The sequence below is a fragment of the Acartia tonsa genome, chromosome 1 (assembly GCF_053477335.1).
Source record: "Acartia tonsa isolate MP-2025a chromosome 1, ASM5347733v1, whole genome shotgun sequence".
In the NCBI taxonomy this organism is placed as follows: domain Eukaryota; kingdom Metazoa; phylum Arthropoda; class Copepoda; order Calanoida; family Acartiidae; genus Acartia; species Acartia tonsa.
In genome coordinates this window covers 4450845-4471531 of record NC_137260.1, presented here as the reverse complement: position 1 = coordinate 4471531, position 20687 = coordinate 4450845, and the positions used below count along the sequence as shown (strand labels likewise).

General features: G+C 36.8%; 2 protein-coding genes across 2 annotated transcripts in view; both read right to left on the bottom strand.

The window, feature by feature from the left end:
• Positions 1-18162, bottom strand: part of PhKgamma (phosphorylase kinase gamma) — a 47957-nt gene extending 29795 nt beyond the window's left edge. Inside the window, exons 1-2 of the mRNA XM_080178664.1 lie at positions 18024-18162; positions 5866-5957 (exon numbers count right to left, since the gene is read on the bottom strand). Coding sequence (XP_080034790.1) covers positions 5866-5934 — 69 coding nt within the window. The 5' untranslated portion in view covers positions 5935-5957; positions 18024-18162. The remainder of the gene's footprint in view (positions 1-5865; positions 5958-18023) is intronic.
• LOC145333115 (uncharacterized) lies at positions 9363-12974 on the bottom strand. Its single transcript, XM_080178299.1, has 5 exons — positions 12872-12974; positions 11971-12084; positions 10604-11181; positions 10308-10364; positions 9363-9870 (listed from the first exon to the last, which is right to left on the bottom strand). The coding sequence occupies exons 3-5, from the start codon at positions 10791-10793 to the stop codon at positions 9809-9811; spliced, it is 309 nt and encodes a 102-aa protein (XP_080034425.1). The 5' UTR covers positions 10794-11181; positions 11971-12084; positions 12872-12974; the 3' UTR covers positions 9363-9808.
• Positions 18163-20687: the final 2525 nt, after the last annotated feature.

The window sequence follows — 20687 nt, the reverse complement described above, 5'->3', positions numbered from 1 at the left end:
GATATTTAAATCATAATTACAAACAATAATATATTTTAAGGGATTTTCTCCATCTCTTTCTTACTGTAGCAGTGGCGTGCCAAGCACTTTGTCTTGAGGGGGGAGGGGGCAGTTTGAACATATTGCCCCCCCCCCGCCCCTCGGAGGCACTTAGCTTTAGGGGGGGGGGGGTAATCATATATACCAATTTTAAATAAGGGCGTTTTAAGGGGGTGGGATTACTTGATCCCTTTCCATTCCCCCATCTCTTCATTACCATCCCTTCTCCCCACCCTGCAATGACTGGGAGCTTAAAGACATCTTGCAAAAAAAAGAGAACAACTATTTTAGGTTAGGTTAGGTTATAGGCAAGGGAACCGAGCGAAGGGGGGGATAAAAATCTTCAAAAGTGAAAAAAAATATTACCAAGATGATAATGCCAAAAGTTATATCACCATCTCCCACCCTTTTAAATGGCACATAGAAAAGGAGGATGTGCTTAAGGACCATTTGGGCAGGGGGGGGGGGGTTTACTCGAGAACCCTTAGAGCTAGAGGGAGCTAATTTTGGATTTAAGCTTCTATGGGGCCAAAGTTACTTTTAAAATTATCGTCGACCCCCCACCCCCCCCCCCAAAAAAAAAAAATTTTTTGGGGGGGGTAAAAATTTTTTATTGCATTTCTCGTCGAATTAGGCAATTTGGAATCATTTGAGACCATGTTATTTTTTTCAAAAATTTTTTGCCTTACAAGCAACCCTGTGGCGGGGGGTCATTTTTTTCAAATTCTCGTTTATGAAGGTATATCTTAAATACAGTATGCTACTCTCTTAGTTTTAAAGATAATTGGATGAAATTTTTTTGATTGTGTCACTAATTACCCCAAGTTTTGGTATCTTTAAAAAAAAACGGCGGCGGGACCGCCGCTCCCGCCGTCCGCCGCCACCAAAAAAGAAATTTTTTATTGCATTTCTCGCCGAATTAGGCAATTTGGAATCATTTGAGACCATGTTATTTTTTCAAAAATTTTTCCCCTAACAAGCAACCCTGCGGGGGGGACTTAGTCATTTTTTTCAAATTCTCGTTTATGAAGGTATATCTTAAATACAGTATGCTACTCTCTTAGTTTTAGAGATAATTGGATGAAATCTTCTTGATTGTGTCACTAATTACTACAAGTTTTGGTATCTTTTTAAAAAAAAAAAAAACGGCGGGGCCGCTCCCGCCGTCCGCCACCAAATATTTTTTTTTATTGCATTTCTTGCCGATTTTTTTTCAAAACGGAAAATGGCGGCGGACGGCATGAGCGGCGTTCCTGCCGCCGTTTTTTTAAAAGATACCAAAACTTGGGGTAATAAGTGACACAATCAAAAAGATTTCATCCAATTATCTCTAAAACTAAGGGAGTAGCACACTGTATTTAAGATATACCTTCATAAACGAGAATTTGAAAAAAATGACTAAGTCCCCCCCCCAAAAAAAAAATTTTTGGGGGGGGGGTGGGGGGTCGACGATAATTTTAAAAGTAACTTGGCCCCATAGTAGCTTAAATCCAAAATTAGCTCCCTCTACCTCTAAGGGTTCTCGAGTAAACCCCCCCCCCCCTGCCCAAATGGTCCTTAAGCACATCCTCCTTTGACACTTTTTAAAAGCGAAGCTTTTTTATAATTAGGGTAGGTCCGTCTGTCCGTCCGAGATAGTTAGCCTTTATTCATTAATTTAGGCATGTTAGAATTGTCCTATCGATTTCAAACTTTGCATGGTGATTCCTGTAGTAGTTAGGTACGATTTAGAAAGCAACTCTATAATCGTTACCAGAATGTCCGTACGTCCATTTTAAACATTTTACTTTTTTTTACTTTTTTAGTAACAATTTTTTATGTGATAAAAGCATCAGATTGATCTGTTTTTTTGTATTAAGTATGTAAGTATTAAAATGTCAGTATGTCCTTAAAGAGGATTCTGTATTTAAGAAGTTTTGCAACAAGTTTACGTATAATTTTGTCAAACCTTATATTTTCATATTTTGTATATTCAGTTCTGACACTCAACAAAAGTTAATGTTCGTCTGTCATATCGTTTCAGAGCTTCGCTTTTATAGATGTTGTCATCCTTGTTTAAAGAGGTGTTCGCAAGGATTTGTTAGGGCGGTGCGCGAAACGCTCCTAGAAAATTTTACACCCCCTTTAAACAAAAATATTGGTGTCTTTTAGTTAAGGAAGTATACACAAAAAAAAGATAAACTTTACTGAACATCATGTGATATATATTTATATGCTCAGGGGCGTCCAAGCTTATTCATTTGAGGGGGGGGGGGTAAAAAAATTAAAGGGGGGATAATTTGGTATTGGAGGGATAAAATAACGCGCGAAGCGCGCCGCAAATTTTTTACCCCCCTTATTGGTCATAATTGGCAATTTCGTAATATGGTAAGATTAAGGGAAGCTTCATCATATCACAGTAGCTTTTGATAGGTTAGGTTAGGTAAGATAAAGGTTAATGATTGCCCCGCAGGGGCTAGAAATAGGAGAAAACCTACTGTGAAAATAAGACAAAACAACAAAATCCGTTTTTTGTTATAAAAATATAATATTATATAGTATATATAGTAAATTTTGGTCAAATAAAGGTAATAATATATAGTATATATAGTAAATTTTTGTCATATAGTATGATATAGTATCCAAATTCATCCTATATAGTATATATAGTATGCAGTGGTCGCCCTGAAGTTGGTTTTAAGGTACTAAAACGCAACAAAAAAAGAAGAAAATTGAAATTATGAACAAAAAAAGTAAGATCTTTAATTTGACACCTTACTTTTTGAATTCTGTTGAGTAAATATTGAAAAAATCTATTTTGTTGAACCCCAGTGAATCAAAACTTTAGGAGCTCGTCACAAAGTTAAAGAAAAATCACAAAAGTTAGGACACGTTCTTTAAAAATTAGAAACACTTGAAAAAAGCTAAAGAAAAAACAAACAATGAATTTATTCTCAAACATAATTTCTTCTAATCAATGGAATCTCAAAAAATACTTTCATTGTCTAAAAAAACAAGAATGAAATAATTAAAAGTAAGGGGGAGGGGGGGGGGGGGTTAATACAACCATCTCGAAAACAATGCGCAAATGGCTATAGAATCCGAATTGTAGGATGAAATTTTGTATGAGTAATCCTTCTTAGGTCTATTTTCCCTAAACCGAATATAAAGTTAGAAAAGTAAAGGCTAACGGCTGCCGGCTCAGCCGTTTTTGGGCCTTTTTTTACGGAAAAATCATCGAAGATAATACCAATGAACTTTTTAAAAAATCTATTACAAGCTGTTTAACAGCTAGAACCGACTAAAAAGGCTGGTAAAAGCTATAAAATGCCAAGAGTATCATTTTAATACCAATAATGTAAAACTATCATTCAAAAAGTTGATTCCTAGGTAATTAATGATGGATTTGCCCTAAAAATAGCCAAAAACCGGCTTAACGGCTGAGACGCCATTTGAAATTCATAAATTATAGAGTAGCTCTTATTTCTATTTAACATTATATTTAGAAGATTACATTCAATGGAAATCTCTAAAATTTAATGACCCCAATTAGTAGCGCAGCTAGACTATAATAATGTAATGTCTATGCCTCACGACGAGAATGGATATTTTTCTTCTTTAGGTATATACTATTGGCTTCGCCCCTAGCCTCTAGGGGCTTCGCCCCAGGAGGTAATGGAAAGTCAACCCTCCAGAATAATTTTATAGTTAATAGTTATATTTTCAAAAAATTTATTCTTTGCCGAATTACTCTTTGGTAAAATTAAACCCAGGTTGTGCGCCGTACATCTCGTACGGGGTGAGCATAAGCGAGTACCCCGTATGCGGCGCAAGCTCCGATAGTCCCACTGATTGAACCACATATACACAAAAATTGAAATCTCTCCTCTGTAAATTTTATTTAATGCTTATAATTGCAACAACTTTTTAAAGATGTCAATTTTTAAAAGTTACAAAAAGCCCAAAATTTTTTTTTTTTTTTTTGGGGGGGGGGGGGGGGGTCATGGAGCTTCGCCCCATGAAGCAGTGGGGTTCCGCCAACCCAATTACTGGTTTTTGTTTACAAAAATAAAAAAAAATTAAAAATTTGGAAATGGGGATTTTTTTATTTTTAGGGGGGTTGGGGTGTCCCACCCTCCTAAAAAATAGCCTAAAACCACCAGAGGACCAGTAGATATATTCCCAGAAGAGTAGAGCCCAATTTGTTCCGCAGTTACTGAGATTTTACTAAAATGTAAAAAAAAAATTTTTTTGGGGGTGGTTTTTTTAGTTTTTAGGGGGGTTCCCCCAGGAAAATTGCTTAAAACCTTCACAGGACCAGTAGGTATAATCCCTGAAGAGTAGAGCCCAATCGGTTCAGCGGTTACTGAGACCTTAAGCTTCAGACGGATAGACATCAAGCTACTTTGTATTATAGACTAGCGGCTTCGCCCCTAGCCTCTAGGGGCTTTGCCCCAAGAGGTGATAAAAAAAATTAATATTTATTGTTTTTAGTGAGAGAATGTTGCTATTCTTTCATTCAAAATAAATGCTGGAATAAAAAATAATAAAAAGGGCAGCCTACGGCAGCCTGTACCAGAGCAAAATAAAAAATAAGGGGGGGATTTTTTTGTTTTTGGGGGGGTTTAGGGGTGTCCCACCCCCCAAGAAAATAGCTTAAAACCACCACAGGACCAATAGGTATATACCCTCAAGAGTAGAATCCGATCGGTTTAGTGGTTACCGAGATCTTAAGCTTCAGACGGACGGACGGACAGACAGACAGACAGACATCGTACTACTTTGTATTATTGATTAAGAAATTTCAAAATGTTAGATTAATATTTTCTTACTAACTGCTTGGTTAAATTGTCAAAAACTAGGGATCTAAAGGGATAAGACAATGGCCGATAAATTGGTGTATTACCCCAATGATGATACACAAAATTACCTCTACTGTTAATTGAAATTAAATGTTGAAACACTTGGTCACTCAACTTGATGAATCAACAAATCAAAACACAATAAATATCTCCAAAGTTGTTAAAGCTACGAATTAAGAAACGCTATTACAAAACTTTAGGGACTACTGTAATAAACCTCCCAATGTCCCCTCCTTCACTGGCGTTAATCTCATCCGTAAAGCTTCACAGTTAGACTATCATTGGAAGCCGTTGAAAAAAAAATCAACAGAATATTCATTTTATATTCATACTATGTCTAGATTACCCGTCTGACCCGATTTTCCGTCAAATCTAAGAACATTTCTAGCAGACGAAAGAATTGTTTACTTTCGACTCAAGCTTAGGTGGATTCTTAAAACAAAAAATAGGATCGCTACTAGCTGCTGAGGCAAAATTATTTTTGTGTAAAATCCTCCAAAATCATATAAATTAAAAAACTACAAAAATTAAACAAAACCTCATGTTGATTATTTTCAATTTATGAAAGGGGTAGTTTCACGAAATGCATTTAAACTTAATTTAGTGAACCGCATATTTTTTGCTAGTTAAAGGGTTAAACTATATTTATATGGCATATATTTGAAAGAATTTCAATTTTCTACCACGTAGTTTTGAAAATATCTAGACTTGAAAATCGTCTTTTTGTGACATATGCAATTTAAAAAGACGATTTTCAAGTCTTTGATTTTTGATAAAACTACGTGGAAGAAAATTGAAATTCTTTCAAATATATGCCATATAAATGTAGTTTAACCAATTAACCAGGAAAAAATATGCGGTTCACTTAATTAAGTTCAAATGCATTTCGTGAAACTACCCCTTTAATCATTGGCATAATCTACCTTATTTTCAATTTATGGATCTTACATTGGTCGTTGTGAATGACTAAAAGTTCGCTTCCCTGATATGCATGGGTGCTGTTGCTCCTTGATATTCTGGGAGTCGTGTCTGACACCATCTTCACTGGTACCATACACTCTCTTGTCACTGGTTAATCTTAGAAAGAATATTAATTTCATATTTCAAAGGAAAAAGTTTGCACGCAAGTATGTTCTATAAAGCTTTTTCCTCACTTAGTTAATTCAATAATATAAACTTAAAGTCCATTTAGTTTTATTTTTGATATTTAGCCTTGCTTTTTAAAATTTGGTGTTATTTTTTTCCAGTGCGGCTTCTAGACCGATTAATATCCGCTGGATTATTACCGATTCAGAACCATACTGAAAATCTGTAACGTATCGTATTAAAGACAATTTTCAACGAATAATAAAATGAAAATTATAATGTTATTACCAGTTTTGTTAGCTCAGGTCTTCGGCCCCTTGGGGGAAAACTGGAATTAATCTAATAATGTTTCAATTTACGATGCAATACATGACTAATCCATATTTTTTACTGTCATATATTTATGTTGTGATGTCATATATTTAAGCTTGCAGACCATATGTTAATTGTTACTCTTAATTGCTCTTTAATTGCTCTCAGAAAGAATAAAGAGAAAATATATTTAAGTCAGTTGATATTGAGAGTCCTAACACAGAACATTATCTGGTTTGGGTTCGAGTCTTTATTAAGACCAATACAGCTATTTACAGACATCCTACTACTTTAGATAGTTTGCATAGGCAGATATTCTACCCCTTCAAAGTGCATAGTTAATTAATACATTGTATTAATTAAACAGACAGTCATCCTGTTGTTTGGTGTCCTGATATACAGACAGACATCCTGCTACTTCAGAACTATCCAGCTTTGAATAATTAGTAGTTTTGACTTATTAACATATTTAATCATTTCTAAATATAGTATCAATATATAATCTTATTTACTCAAAAACTGCATTTAATCCAATATAATAAATACTTAAAAATCTGTTTGCATTTTGAATTGAACATTAAGTTTACTCTATCATTAACTTATGTAAGTCTGTCTATATCACATTTGGCGCAGTCTTATTGTGCTACGTGTTATTTAGACCTGCTGCTGAGTTAAGGGTGGGGGAAGTGGTGTTTGATTTGAAGTCACTCACTTTTTGAGATATTTTTTTTTATCTCGGATTTTTCACAGTTTTGTTTTAATTTTTATATTTTTAACTTGATTTATATTTCAGGTTTCTGTGGAATTTCATTCTTTAACTCTTTTGATCTAAATTTCACGGCGGATCTAGTTCCAGTGCTCGGATATGGCTGATGGAGAGCGGGGTAAAACTGAAGGCAAGCGTGGACGGCCGCCTAAACGTCCTCGGGAGAATGACAGTCAGGATGATGATGGAACTCCCGAACATTGGGAGGAGGAGGATGCTGCGGCTGAGGATGCTGGTGCAGGTGCCAATGCGAATGTGGAGTTGGCGTTGGGCGAGGTGGAGAATGACGTTGTGCCTGAAAGCATAAAAAAATATGTTAGGGCAATGTTGCAGGAGCATACGACTGTCAAAGATCAGGTGGATAAGTTAACGGCGGCGAATAAACGGCTGGAGAATAAGGTGAAAGAGTTTAAGAACTCTGATGAGCATAAGAAGTTAGGTTATGATGTTGATTTGGCTACTATTAAGAAAAAGGTGGCGCAATTGCCAGTGGATGGGGATATTAGCGGTTTTTTGTATGAGACAAGTATGGGGGCTAGTGTATCTGCAGTCAAGGCGACGGGGGATGATTCGTTTAATACATCTTTCATTAATCGTTTGAGTGTGGAGGCTAAATTGGATTCTACAAATTTTGAGGCTAAAAGAGGGAAAAGTGCTCCTGGACATTTGAAGTTTTCGCAGATTGAGTTTTTAGGTCCTGTTGGGAATGGAAATTGGATGAATGTTCGTGAGAGTTGTCTGACCGAATATGAAAATCAATTGTTGGATATATTTCCTTTAATTGAGGAAAGGGCTGAAGTGCTTAAGGCCTATAAAAAGGTGGCCGGCGGTAGTGTAAGCCAACAGACTGTAGAGGAGCAGTTTAAGGAGTTTTGTCTTGTAAGAGGAGTCAAGTGGGATAGTGATTTTGTGCGGGATGCTCCATTTTGGGATGGAAACATTGATTTTGAGGATTATTTCTTATCCTTATGGAGGGTTGCTAGGTTCGCAAAGTTGGAGGATCCTATGCTTTTCAAGGACATCCTGTACAATAGGATTTTTGAGTGCAAAGGGAAGAAGATGGGGAGGTTGATTACGCCGGAGGCTAATGCTTCCTTAAGTGCTTTAGGTTATTACCTGTTGATAAGAAGGTTGGTGATACCCTTTGCTGATACAGAGTCGGCTACCGAATTCTTTTACGCCCTGAAACAAAAGAGTGGTCAGAATGTGGATGTGTTTTTCAATGCTAAATTGCGTCTGTTTAGGCTTATGCATCCTGGTCAAATTTCTAGACAATCTTGGCGTGATTTCTATAATAATGTGGCTAAGAATTTGCTGTTTTCTGATTTAGCTAGAGATATGGCTAATTTCATTGAATCTATGCATTACCTGGAAGATTACAGTGCTTTCTTGACTTATTTGATTCGCAGAGGTCAGCATTATATAAGCTGGGCTCGTTCTGGACACGTATCACCTGAAAATGTAACGTCCTGTTATTCTCAGGCTATGGAAGGGTTGAGGCTAGAGGATTCTAGGGAGGTGAAAGCTAGGCCTGTAATCAGTGAAGTGCATGTATCTGATATGGAGGGCAGGACTGAGATTGGCAATAATAATGCGTGGATTGAAGGGGATGATGATATCCCTTGGGATCAGGTTGAGAACGTGATTGGGGCTCTGAATTCGAAGGCTAAAACTATGATTTGTTGGTATTGTGGGAAAAAAGGTCATGTAGTGGCTAGTTGCTGGCAGAAGAGAGATGGCAAGCCGCCAGCTCCTGATTCTCGCATAGGAAAGACCAAAGCTAAGTTTTTCTCAGCCGGTAGCGAAAAGAAAGAGGGTCCTGGAGTGCCTAATAATAGGGTAATACCTGAGCAGTTTCTGAAGAAGTCAGTCAATCAGGTGGGGCCTGTTGTGGATAGGTGGGGCAATCAGGTGGGGCCTGTTGTGGATTCTGAAAAGAGCAGAGATGAGAAACAGTATGAGGCTATGATTGCTGACATAGCCAGAAACAATTTCCAGCAATATCCTATGTAATGGATATGATTGATTTGATGTATAAATCTCATTCTAGGATGAAATTTATAGATCGTTCTTTTATTCATATTCATTATATAGGCTATAGTACTGTAAATAGTTAATTTTGCTGTTTTGTATTTACATTATTGCTTTCAACTTTATAAAGCATTACTGTCTTGTTTATTCTTCAGTCAAGGTGTGATCGTGTTAATGAAAACATTATATATATATATATATATATATATATATCTACTATATATTATATTTTGATAAGTACCTATGCAAGGTTGAATACTTCGAGAGGTACTTACCTGTATAAAAAAAAAAAAAAAGGCTTGGAGTGTAGCTGTGTGATGCTGGTAGTCTGGGAGATGTACAGGATTTCATAAATTGAACAGTATGTTGGCGGCTGGTGACAGATGAGGGGCTGACTGCTGTGTAGTGGAATGATGTATATCTAAAATATATGGATATATTAATTATAATGACTAGTGTTTTCAAGAGATTGTGAAGTTTTTGGAGATAACGAAAATGCCTATTTGTGCGGATTTAGAATTTCTTGTGCCTGGGGCTGATATTCCGGTGAAGGAGTTAGGAATTATTGATACAGGAAATAATTTTAATTCTTTGATATCTAGAGAAATTCTTGATAAACATGGAGTTGAGTTTTGTCCTGCTAAATTATCAGCATATTCAGTAGATTTAAAGAAAGTTAATATTATTGGATATGTTGAGTTGAAATTTAGATTTGCTGGAACTCAAGCTGTGTTTACGGAGATATTTTATGTACCTGAGGTGACGAGCAGGTTGGTAAATCTTGGATCTGATTTCCTGAAAAAGAATAAAATTAATATTTGTTTGGATGAAGATAAGTTTGAATTTTGTGGGGAATCTGTTCCTATTAATTCCTGTTTACAGAAACAGGTGGTAGCAGAGATACAGAAGATTCCTATTTTGTCCGGACGAATGAATTCTGAAATTCCATCTAAACCTACCTTGCCAGGGATAAAGGAGGGGGGTGGGTTTGGAGAGTTATATTCAACGAAGTATAATGTGAAGTTGCTGGATAAAACTATTTTTTATCCTGGAGGATCTACCGCTGTGGTGCATGTGACTGGATTAAAGAATGATGGGCTTTGGTACGTGTCCCCTAATTCTTCTAAGATGACAAGTGGCAATGGGATTATGATTATTGAGGGGGTGTATCAGCCACGGAAAGATGGGTCCTGTGTGGTTAATGTGGTTAATGCGTCAATAAAACCTATTACCTTGCTGAGAAATGTGAAGATGGGGCATTGTTTCATCATGGATAATCAAGATGTTACCTGTAATAAAACAATTAATGAATTGGATAAGCCAGAAAAGTTGTCGGGGCAAAAAATGCATGAACGGGTACAGTTTATTATTCAAAAATTGAAGTTAGATGAAAACCAGATGATTAAGGAAAATCCAGAATTGAAACCCAGGATTATTAAAATTTGTTTGGAAAATTTTGATATCTTTTCAATGAATGATTCAGATATTGGTGATTGTAGATTAATGACATATAATATAGAATTGTTACCTGGAGCTAAACCTGTGAAGGCCAGAAATATTCCTTTGAATCCAGAGTACGATGCTAAATTGAAGGAACAGTTGACCAAATGGCTGGATGCTGGCATTATTGAGGAGGGTTTCTCGGATTGGTCCAGTCCTATCTTTGCTGTGAAAAAGAAGGCTGCACCTGGAGCAGAGGCTAAGTTGAGGTTTGTCATCGATTTCCGCAACCTCAACAACGTGACTAAGCGGGTGGCGTGGCCGCTGCCACTGATTTCGGATAATCTGACGAAGCTGGGTTCTGGCAAGGTGTTCAGTACTCTTGATTTGACAGCTGCCTACCATTCGATGACTATGGATGAAGACTCTAAACCGTTGACAGCTTTTAGTGCAGCAAACAGGATGTATTTGTTTAACAGGTTGCCATTTGGGTTGTGTAATGCACCCAGCCTGTTCTGTGCTCTGATGGATAAGGTGCTGTCTATCCTGCCAGGTATGTATGGATTCTGTATCAGCTACTTGGACGATCTGATCGTGTTTTCATCAAGTCCAGAGGAACATGTAGAGCATCTGCAGGCACTGTTTCAAGTTCTTCGGCAGGTCAACCTGAAATTAAATTTAGATAAGTGTGATTTATTGACTAGAGAATGCCATTATTTGGGACATATTATTAGTGCCGATGGATTAAAAATGAATCCTGCATATCTGGAACGGATTAAGGATTGGGGCAAGCCTAGAACAGGGAAAGAGTTGCAGAAATTTTTGGGATTTACTAATTATTACAGAGGATATTTTGCTGATTATGCCAAGAGGTCGTGCATGTTGGATAGTCACAGGAATGACACTATAATAAAGTGGACAGAAGAGTTGAACAGAGTATGGGCTGAATTTATGGAAATGTTCAAGACTGAAATGTGTAAAGGCTATCCTCAATGGGATAATCCTAATCTTTTTATTGTGGATGTAGATTATAGTTCTCAGTATTTTGCAGGGATTATTTCGCAAGAACAGGATGGTGTAGAGAGAGTGTTTGGTGTCTGTAGTAAAAAGTGTAATGCTGCAGAACAAAATTATCCTTCCTATAAAGGAGAATTAGGTGCATTAGTATATGCATTAAAGAATTTTTTACACTTTTGTAGGTTTCGTGAATTTTTGGTTCGGACAGACAGTATTTCACTAGTGCATTATAAACGTTGGGCTAAAGGATCAATAAACGGTGTCACCTATCGATGGATAACTTTCTTGCAAAGTTTTGACTTTACAGTTATCCATCGACAGGGGACTAAGCATGTGAACGTAGATTATTTGTCGAGAACTGAGTTAGATTGTAAGGATCATCGACTGAAGGATTGTCAGGAGTGTAGAGAGACAGATAATAAAATTTTGGATCCTTACCTGGATGATTCACCATTTCTGGATCAAATCTATTCTATTATGCAGGTACATTCTGCAGAGGATGAGGCGGATGTTGAGTTTGTCTGGCAAAGTAGTCTTCAGCAGGACGAGATCCTAAATGAAATAAGGTTATGGATATTGGAAAGGAGACAGTTGTCGTCTTATGAGAGGGCGGAGTTATCGGGCAGAAAAGAATTATTGTACAATCTTATTGGCCATATGTATGTGCTAGAGGGGGTTGTAATTTTCAGACAGCCTTTGGCCGAAGGGGGTTTCGTCGAGAGGCCTGTAGTGCCTCTTTCTTTATACAATGATATATTTGATTCAGCTCATGGTGGATATGGTTCTGGACATAGAGGTGTGCAGGAGACAATACGTAAGATAAATGAGAGATTTTTTATGCCTGGCGTGAACAAGTTTGTGGAATCGAGAATACGAAGTTGTGTTACATGTTTGAAAAAGGCTGGAAGTAATCCTAAACATGTTTCACCTATAACTCATTCTGTTCAAAGTAGTGAAGTTTTTGCTAATATGTCCGTAGATCTGGTTGGACCTTGGACTCCATGTTATCATCAGGGACAGACGGTTAAATTTGTCTTAATCATGGTTTGTCTATTTTCTAGATATGTTTTTACATGTCCGTTGGTTGATGCTAAAACTGAAACAACTGTAAAGGCTATATTGGAAAATTTTGTACCTACCTATGGTTTGAGATCGGATAGAGGTACAAATTTTACAAGCAGTGTGTTTAAAGGCGTGATGAAAGGATTGGGGGTGGATACTGTCCTAATTCCCCCCAGGAATCCAAATTCGAATCCTGTAGAGAGGCAAAATCAAAGTTTGTATGCTGCTTTGAAAGTAGACGAAAATCATGGAACAAAGGACTGGGCTAAAAAATTACCTTTGGCTACGTTGGTGATTAATTGTTCCAAGAGTACTAGAACTGGATATTCTCCATTTTTTCTAGTTTTTGGTCGGCAGCCACGTATTCCTCTCGATTTTCTATCACCAGTCCCGTCTGTTGAATCTTCATCCTCGCGGTCGTATTTGGAATTTCTGAAAAATATGGAGGATGTAATTAAGAGAATTTCTACAAAATCCAAGTTATATTTAGAGGTTCAAAATAAACACAGAGTACAGAGGGAAGCATTAAGAGTTACAGATGTTTGTTATGCTTTCTTTAATATTGTAAAAACTGACGTGTCCAAGAAATTACAGTCTTTCTATGGAGGGCCTTTTATTGTAGTTAAGAAATTTTCGGATGCATTGTATGAGTTGGCACCTTTTGGGAATAATCCCATCAAGAAAAATCAGGTTGTAGCTAGGGATAAAATTCGAAAAATTCATGCTCGAACGGAAGTTCTAGGGGAGGAGGTTAATTTTAACGTTTTTCCTTTACCTGAAATTTGTCCGTCCGATGAGATATTTTTGGAGGTTGACAATATGCCTGTAGAGAAAGAAACTGTAGAGGAGAGAGAGAGTGAAGATGTTGTGTATTTGTCATCTGAAAATGATGGTTTTGAGTTGGCAGAGGAAAGACAGAGTGACGAGATTCGGGAGAAGGAGAGTGAGGTTGAGGTTGATAATGACAGAGTTTCAGAGAATGAGAATAGAGAAATTATACCTGTAGGTGAAGGAGTAGAGGTGGGAGTGACAGATGAATCTGTGGTGCCTGCTCCTGTAGCTGAGGGTAATTTTGACGAGGTTGAGCTTCCATCGGAACAGTCGTTTTTGACTACGGCGCCGCCGCAATCTTCACCTGAAAGATTAGTAACAATTAAGAAAAGTGGATCACGGGTGGCGAAATATTTATGGGACACTGGGAGGAGGTTAAGATCTCAGGTAGGGGGTCCTGTGGTACATGTTCAGATAGGAACTCGAGGACGGAGAAAGTAGGGAAAGGAGAGCTGATAATAATTATTTTTGAGAAAAAAATATTATTAAAATACATATAAATATTTTAAAAAAAAATATATTATAATAAGAGTTCATGAATTGTTATTTGATTATTTTAATAACAAATATGTGCTGACAAAGCTAGTAGGTAGAAAGTTGCCCTGCAATGAAAGGCTAAATCAGTTGATATTTGCGGGTGAATTGGTGAACAGTTATCAGCTAATAATGTCTGGTCATAATAATAAATTCAAATCAGGTAAATATTTTTTAATTTGGGGATTGTGTTTGTTACCCTGTGGTGCTGATGTGATACCTGTGCTAGTAAAGGAGTGTGTTGGCGACGGTCCTGAGTTGAGGGCTTCAGAATGTACAGTATTTGGTCAGCATGAGTTTAATGGAACAGTCAGCGGTCATCTGTTAAAAAAAGTTGGAGTGAGATTTTTGCCCGCGGTACAATGTCACGTCGACAGAACGGTTCACACCTGGTATTGCGGCAAATATAGCCATCTACATTTAGGGGCACCAGCTGTTGTTAGTAGTGATGAGTTAATTTCTAGTGAAGATTGTAAAAGGATGGAGGAACAGAGGGTGTTAGACATAGATGGACGACGGTTGCCTGTAGCGTTTTATGACCGGTCACTGACTTATTTCATAAATGGTACCATCCTGTATGATGATATGATGACGTATGGGATTGACCCTCAGTGCAGAGGAGATGGTATTTATTTAAATAATACCTTTGTGCCTAATACTTTTCAAGAAGTTCAGATTACAAGTTATTTGAAAAATATACAAATTTCAATGTTACCTGATAACAGTTGTTTTCTTGAGGACCAGTTCATCGGGGCACACTGTCTGGAGTCTGATCTGCGGCTTGGGCTTGATCGAGTGATAGTTCACAATAGATCACAGGAAGATAGACGTTATTTTAGTTATTTTCGGACTGTTGAAATTGTAAATTTAACTTTGTTTACATTTTCTAATATGGCGGATGATGCTAATAATCAGGGTGGCCAAAGTTGGTTGGCGATTTCTCCACAGTTTTCGTTGGGATTAAAACTGGGGAAAAAAGTGGAGTTTTCTGACTTTCTGACTGATTTGCATTATTTTCATACCAACGTTCCTGATGTATTTTTGTGGATTACAACTGCTAAAAAGAATTTCTTTCCTTGGATGCGAAAAAAAGAGGAGGATGGTGCTTTATTATTACAGTTAACTTCTTCCTATCATCAAGTGGAAAGGATTTTGCAGGCAGAACAGGGGTGTTGGGAGAATAATTTGTTTCATTCCAACATCAAGCAAGTCGGAAATTTGTTGGTACAACATCTGGGGGAGATGGAGCTTGTGTCTGTATGTAAAAAAAGATGGTTGAATGTGACTATAGGAGCAAATTTGCCGTGTTATATTGGTCATTTTTCTCTGTTTATGGATGATAGAATTGTTGCTGTAGAACCATTCACAAGATTAATTATAAATGTTTCCTTGTTAATGGTTGTCGAGTGTAGGAAAAATCCAGTATTTGTGAGAGTTAAACCTGGATTATATCTAGGCAATAAGGGGGCAGGAATGCAGCTGGTTCAGACTAAACGGCTGGAGGATAGTTGGTTGAAGGTACCATTGAATTTTGAGCATCTGCTGGATAAGGGAGAGAAAGGACAGGTGTTGGAGTCTGTGGAAGAGGCTAAACTTTCGGAATTGGCTGCTAATTCAAATGCGTTTGTTGTAGAGGTGACAGAAGATTGGTTTGTACATTTGTATAATTCCTCAATTGATTGGTTGACTAATAGTTGGCAGCATTTTGTTATGGCTGTGATGGGTGCTGCTGGGGTGGTTATTGGATTGCTGTGTGTTGGTTGTCTAGGCAGACTGTGTAACTGCGTCAAATTTTCGCGTTATCGGGAAAACAGTAATTAAAATTTGGCATCCCTGATAAATATAATTTATGTAAAGTATTTCGTTTTGAATGTCGTCTTATATATGAAAAATGTTAAAATATTAAAATATTAAAATGTTAATATTTAATTATTGATTATTATCAGGAAATGGAGATGGAAACGGAAGGCGGTATCAGCGGCCGTCTGGTCGGCGGGAGGAGCGTGAACCGTCTGTTGAGATGTTGGAAGCTGGTAGATCTAATCGGCGGCATGTTGTGTATAGAAGAGATGACAGGAGGCAGTATGATGTAGAATCCCCCAGGTATGAGCCTGGATATGATGATGAGGACGATGTTGGTAACGTGAGTCTTGAAGTTGAGCTTGATTCCAGGGATCGTCTGCCCAGTGAACAGAGTGGTTCGGAGATAGACAGTTGGACTGAGCCTACTACGGACAAGCCTGAAAAGGTGGCAGATACTGGTTCTGGTGAGGGACGGCGCAGATTTGGTAAGTTTGTGCCAAATCAGGCTGCTGGGTCAGTCAGGTCTAAGGGAGCCAGCAAGGCTTATGATGATGCTGGGGAAGGTACTTCCAGAAGGGGAGCCAGCAATGCTTATAATGATGCTGGGGAAGGTACTTCCAGAAGGGGCGTGGTCAAGCGGCCTGCTGGGGCAGATTCTCTTGGGCCTAAACAAAAGAGGGAGTTACCAGATTTACGTGCTGAGGTTGAGAGAAATAAGGCTGAGCGCAAGAATGACAAACGTGGCTTGGCGCCGCTCAGTGATGAAGATATAGGTAAAATCAGTAATTCTGTTGCTGTGACTCTAAAGCCTATGATTGAGGAAAAAATTCGTGAAGCTGTAAGAGAATCAGTCAAAAGTTTGAACACTGCACAGAAACTTTGGCAGACGGACAGTCATAATCGGATTAAAGATATGTTGGCCTCGCATAAGAGGGATCTAATGGACTGTATAAGGAAGGTAGATACAGAGATGCAGCAAATGGTGGCTACTACTGCACAGCAAAAGACTTCTTATATGGTACAAAGTGTACAGACAGCAATGACTGATAATTGGGAAAGTAGTTCAGCCAAGTTGGGACAGCAGGTGAGCCAACAAGTGGAAAGTGTTTTGGCAGGACAGGGAACTAAGGTTCAAGAGGCTATTTCTGAGATGGCTAAGAAAGAGGCTGAAGTGCAAAGGCACCTGTCCAATATTTTTAGTGAGCTTAGCGAGATCCGGCGCAGAATAAACAATGACTTACCGGCGGCGTCATATTGGCAGTTGCAGCAGGCTGGAACTTCTGACGGTGCTGGGGCTAGCAACGGAGTGATGATGGTCTCGGGAGGTGTTCAGGTCACTGGTGGCGTTGAGATGGAGGTGGCAATGTCGGCAGATGGGCCAGCGGTTGCTGCAGAGGTGGCTGTTGCGAATGATACCGCCTCAGCGGTAAATGATGCTGTGATGGTGGCTGTAGGAGGGCCTGTAACTGCTGCAGCGAGTAATGCTGTCATAGCGGCAACAGTGGGCGTTTCGGCTGAGGTTGGTGGAGGGGCGCTGAACACTCCTCCTTCAGTGGGTGAAGGAGAGGAAGGACTGGAGGCCGGGGTTAATTTCGATGTAGGTTCACCCAGTGAAGACATTGATCCTAGTTTATTGGATCAACCTGATGGATGGTGAAACCATGCTTAGCTGGATGGTTTCAGAAGGGGGTAAATGTCATATATTTATGTTGTGATGTCATATATTTAAGCTTGCAGACCATATGTTAATTGTTACTCTTAATTGCTCTTTAATTGCTCTCAGAAAGAATAAAGAGAAAATATATTTAAGTCAGTTGATATTGAGAGTCCTAACACAGAACATTATCTGGTTTGGGTTCGAGTCTTTATTAAGACCAATACAGCTATTTACAGACATCCTACTACTTTAGATAGTTTGCATAGGCAGATATTCTACCCCTTCAAAGTGCATAGTTAATTAATACATTGTATTAATTAAACAGACAGTCATCCTGTTGTTTGGTGTCCTGATATACAGACAGACATCCTGCTACTTCAGAACTATCCAGCTTTGAATAATTAGTAGTTTTGACTTATTAACATATTTAATCATTTCTAAATATAGTATCAATATATAATCTTATTTACTCAAAAACTGCATTTAATCCAATATAATAAATACTTAAAAATCTGTTTGCATTTTGAATTGAACATTAAGTTTACTCTATCATTAACTTATGTAAGTCTGTCTATATCACATTACCAATAAAATATCTTTCTACCTAGTTTTAATATCTTGTCTTCATTTCTTATGATTTCAAGTTTATTCTTTCTAAAGCATCCATTCACTAGGTAAGTAACTTCTATTATTTACATTTTCACTTTGTTTTAGATCTAAAAAATATTCAGATATTCACTTTTTTGACATACTTATTTTTCCACAGTAAGACAGTAAGTTATTTTAAAGACAAAATATTTCTTTTCTGTTTTAACTTTAAGATTTTATTCACTTAATACATCATTAAGGATAATATAAAATTAATACACAAAAAATTGTGCTTTAAAGCAACTGATCAGCTGTTTTGAGCATGTATGAAACTGCTTGTGTGTGTGTGTGTTTGTTCAGGAATCTAAAGGGATAAGACAATGTCTGATAAATTGATGTTCATTCCCAATGATATATCAAAATTCCCCTTTCTCAATCAACTTAATGAATAAACCAATTAAAACTCATTGAAAGTTCCCAAAGTTGTTAAGCTAACGAATAAGAAATCGTTATTTTAAAACTTAGTGAACAAGTGCAATCAACAGCCCAATGTCCCCTCCCTACCTGTATATTGTATAAGTTGTGTAATAATCAATTTTTGGGGAAAGCCTGAATATAACAAACTAACTGAATATGACGTTCCCCCAATAAAGTCAATTAACTTTGCATGGAAAAGACATGAATAAAATAGTTTTAATCTATTTGAATTATATTGTGTATTGATTTGATCATTGCTTTAATCGGTATAAAGTTAACTACTAAATAAACTGCGAACCAAAAAAATAGGCAAATCTGAATTTGCAGAATAGCAGCTTTAATATTCATTTAGGATTATTTTACTGTAAATATAAAATGTAGATGCATCTTTTAGTTACAAGTTTCCACCGTTAAGTTTTAATTAATCAGCACAAATGAAGCACAAGATTTCAAAAACAGCATTTTGGGTAAAAACTGGTGAACCAAAAAGATATGCAAATCTAAAACAAATCAATGGAAAAACGATTTTTTTTGCACTTTTCTCCTCTTTTAAAGATTGATTCTGATAAATTAACAATTTTTTAAGGGATTTATGCATTAATTATTATGAAATGTAGTATAAGGTAGAAATTAATGATTTTTAAAATAAAAAATATTAGAAAAAAATAAATTTGACCCCTATCACTTTAGAGGACAGTTGCTGACCTCCAGTCTTATGGATGAAGCTAAATACATATTAAAAATAATAATTACTCCCAAAAGTATACAAAAATGATTTTTAATGTGTTAAAAAATCCATTGTAAAATCTTGATATTAAGGATGATGGCCTTTAAGATGCTCCTATAAGTAGTGATGGTGAGCCAAATGTTATCAAAGTGCATGACCATGATGACAACTTATATATTGAACTATGGTTCAATTTTTGTATTCATAGCAGCCTCCAGACAAGCAGTATTAAAAAAGAAAAAAATTGCTATTTTAATTACTCCAATGCATAAGGTAAATACTGTCGTAGAAGATGTTTATATTTCTTGTCATCGGGCTCCATTGGAGGTTGCTATGACTACTAAAAATGGTACACATGTTGATAGACAAGTTGTTGTAATGGGCATGTACTTAGATAACATTTGGCTCACCATCATCACCAATAGGAGCATCTGAAAGGACATCATCCTCAAAATCAAGATTTTAAAATGTTTTTTTTTAACACATTAAAAAGCATTTTTGTATACTTTTCAGGGTAATTTTATTTTTTAACGTGTATTAGGCTACATCCATTAAACTGGAGGTCAGCAGCTGACCTCTAAAGTGATAGGAGTTGTATATCTTTTTTTCTAATATTTCTTAATTTAAAAAATCATTAATTTCTACCTTATACTACATTTTATAATAATTAATGCATAAATCTCTTTCAAAATTGTGAATTTATCAGAATCAATCTTTAAAACAGAAGAAAGGTGCAAAAAAAATTGTTTTTCCATTGATTTGTTTTGAATTTGCATATTTTTTTGGTTCACCAGTTTTTACCCAAAATGCTGTTTTTGAGATCTTGTGCTTCATTGGTGCTGATTAATAAAAAATCAATGGTGGAAACTTGTAACAAAAAGATGCATATTATATTTACAGTAAATTCGTCCCAAATGAATAATGAAACTGCCATTCTGAAAATTCGGATGTGCCTATTTTTTTGGTTCGCAGTTTATAATACATGATTCCAAACCATGAAAAAAACTCAAAAAAGGTTAACAACTAATGAAAACACAACGAATCCAAGGAGGTAAAGGACAATGGAATTTAAACAATAATTTTCTCAAATATTTAAATGTCCTAAAGGACAGAATTGGGTAGCATAAAAACTAAAGGAAGGAGCCCTCTACTGACTTGTTGTTACCTGTTCTAATGCCAGCACATACACCTATTCGTTTAATCTGTTTGGGAATATAAAAATATATTCCCATCGGAATGAAATTGTAGGTATAAGGGAATGGAAATATAATATACGTGGATATTAAGAAAGGGAAAATTTAGGTTGCTGATGAGGACCTTACTTATTGGTCAGTTCGTTTATCCAATAGGAAGTAAGGAGATGGGGAAAAGGATTGGGAGTATCGTTATTTTTAAAGTGTCCAAACGTCTCAACCACTTGTTGCAATCTACAAAAGGGGTAATTTTTGTGTAGAATCATTGGGGATGTACATCAAT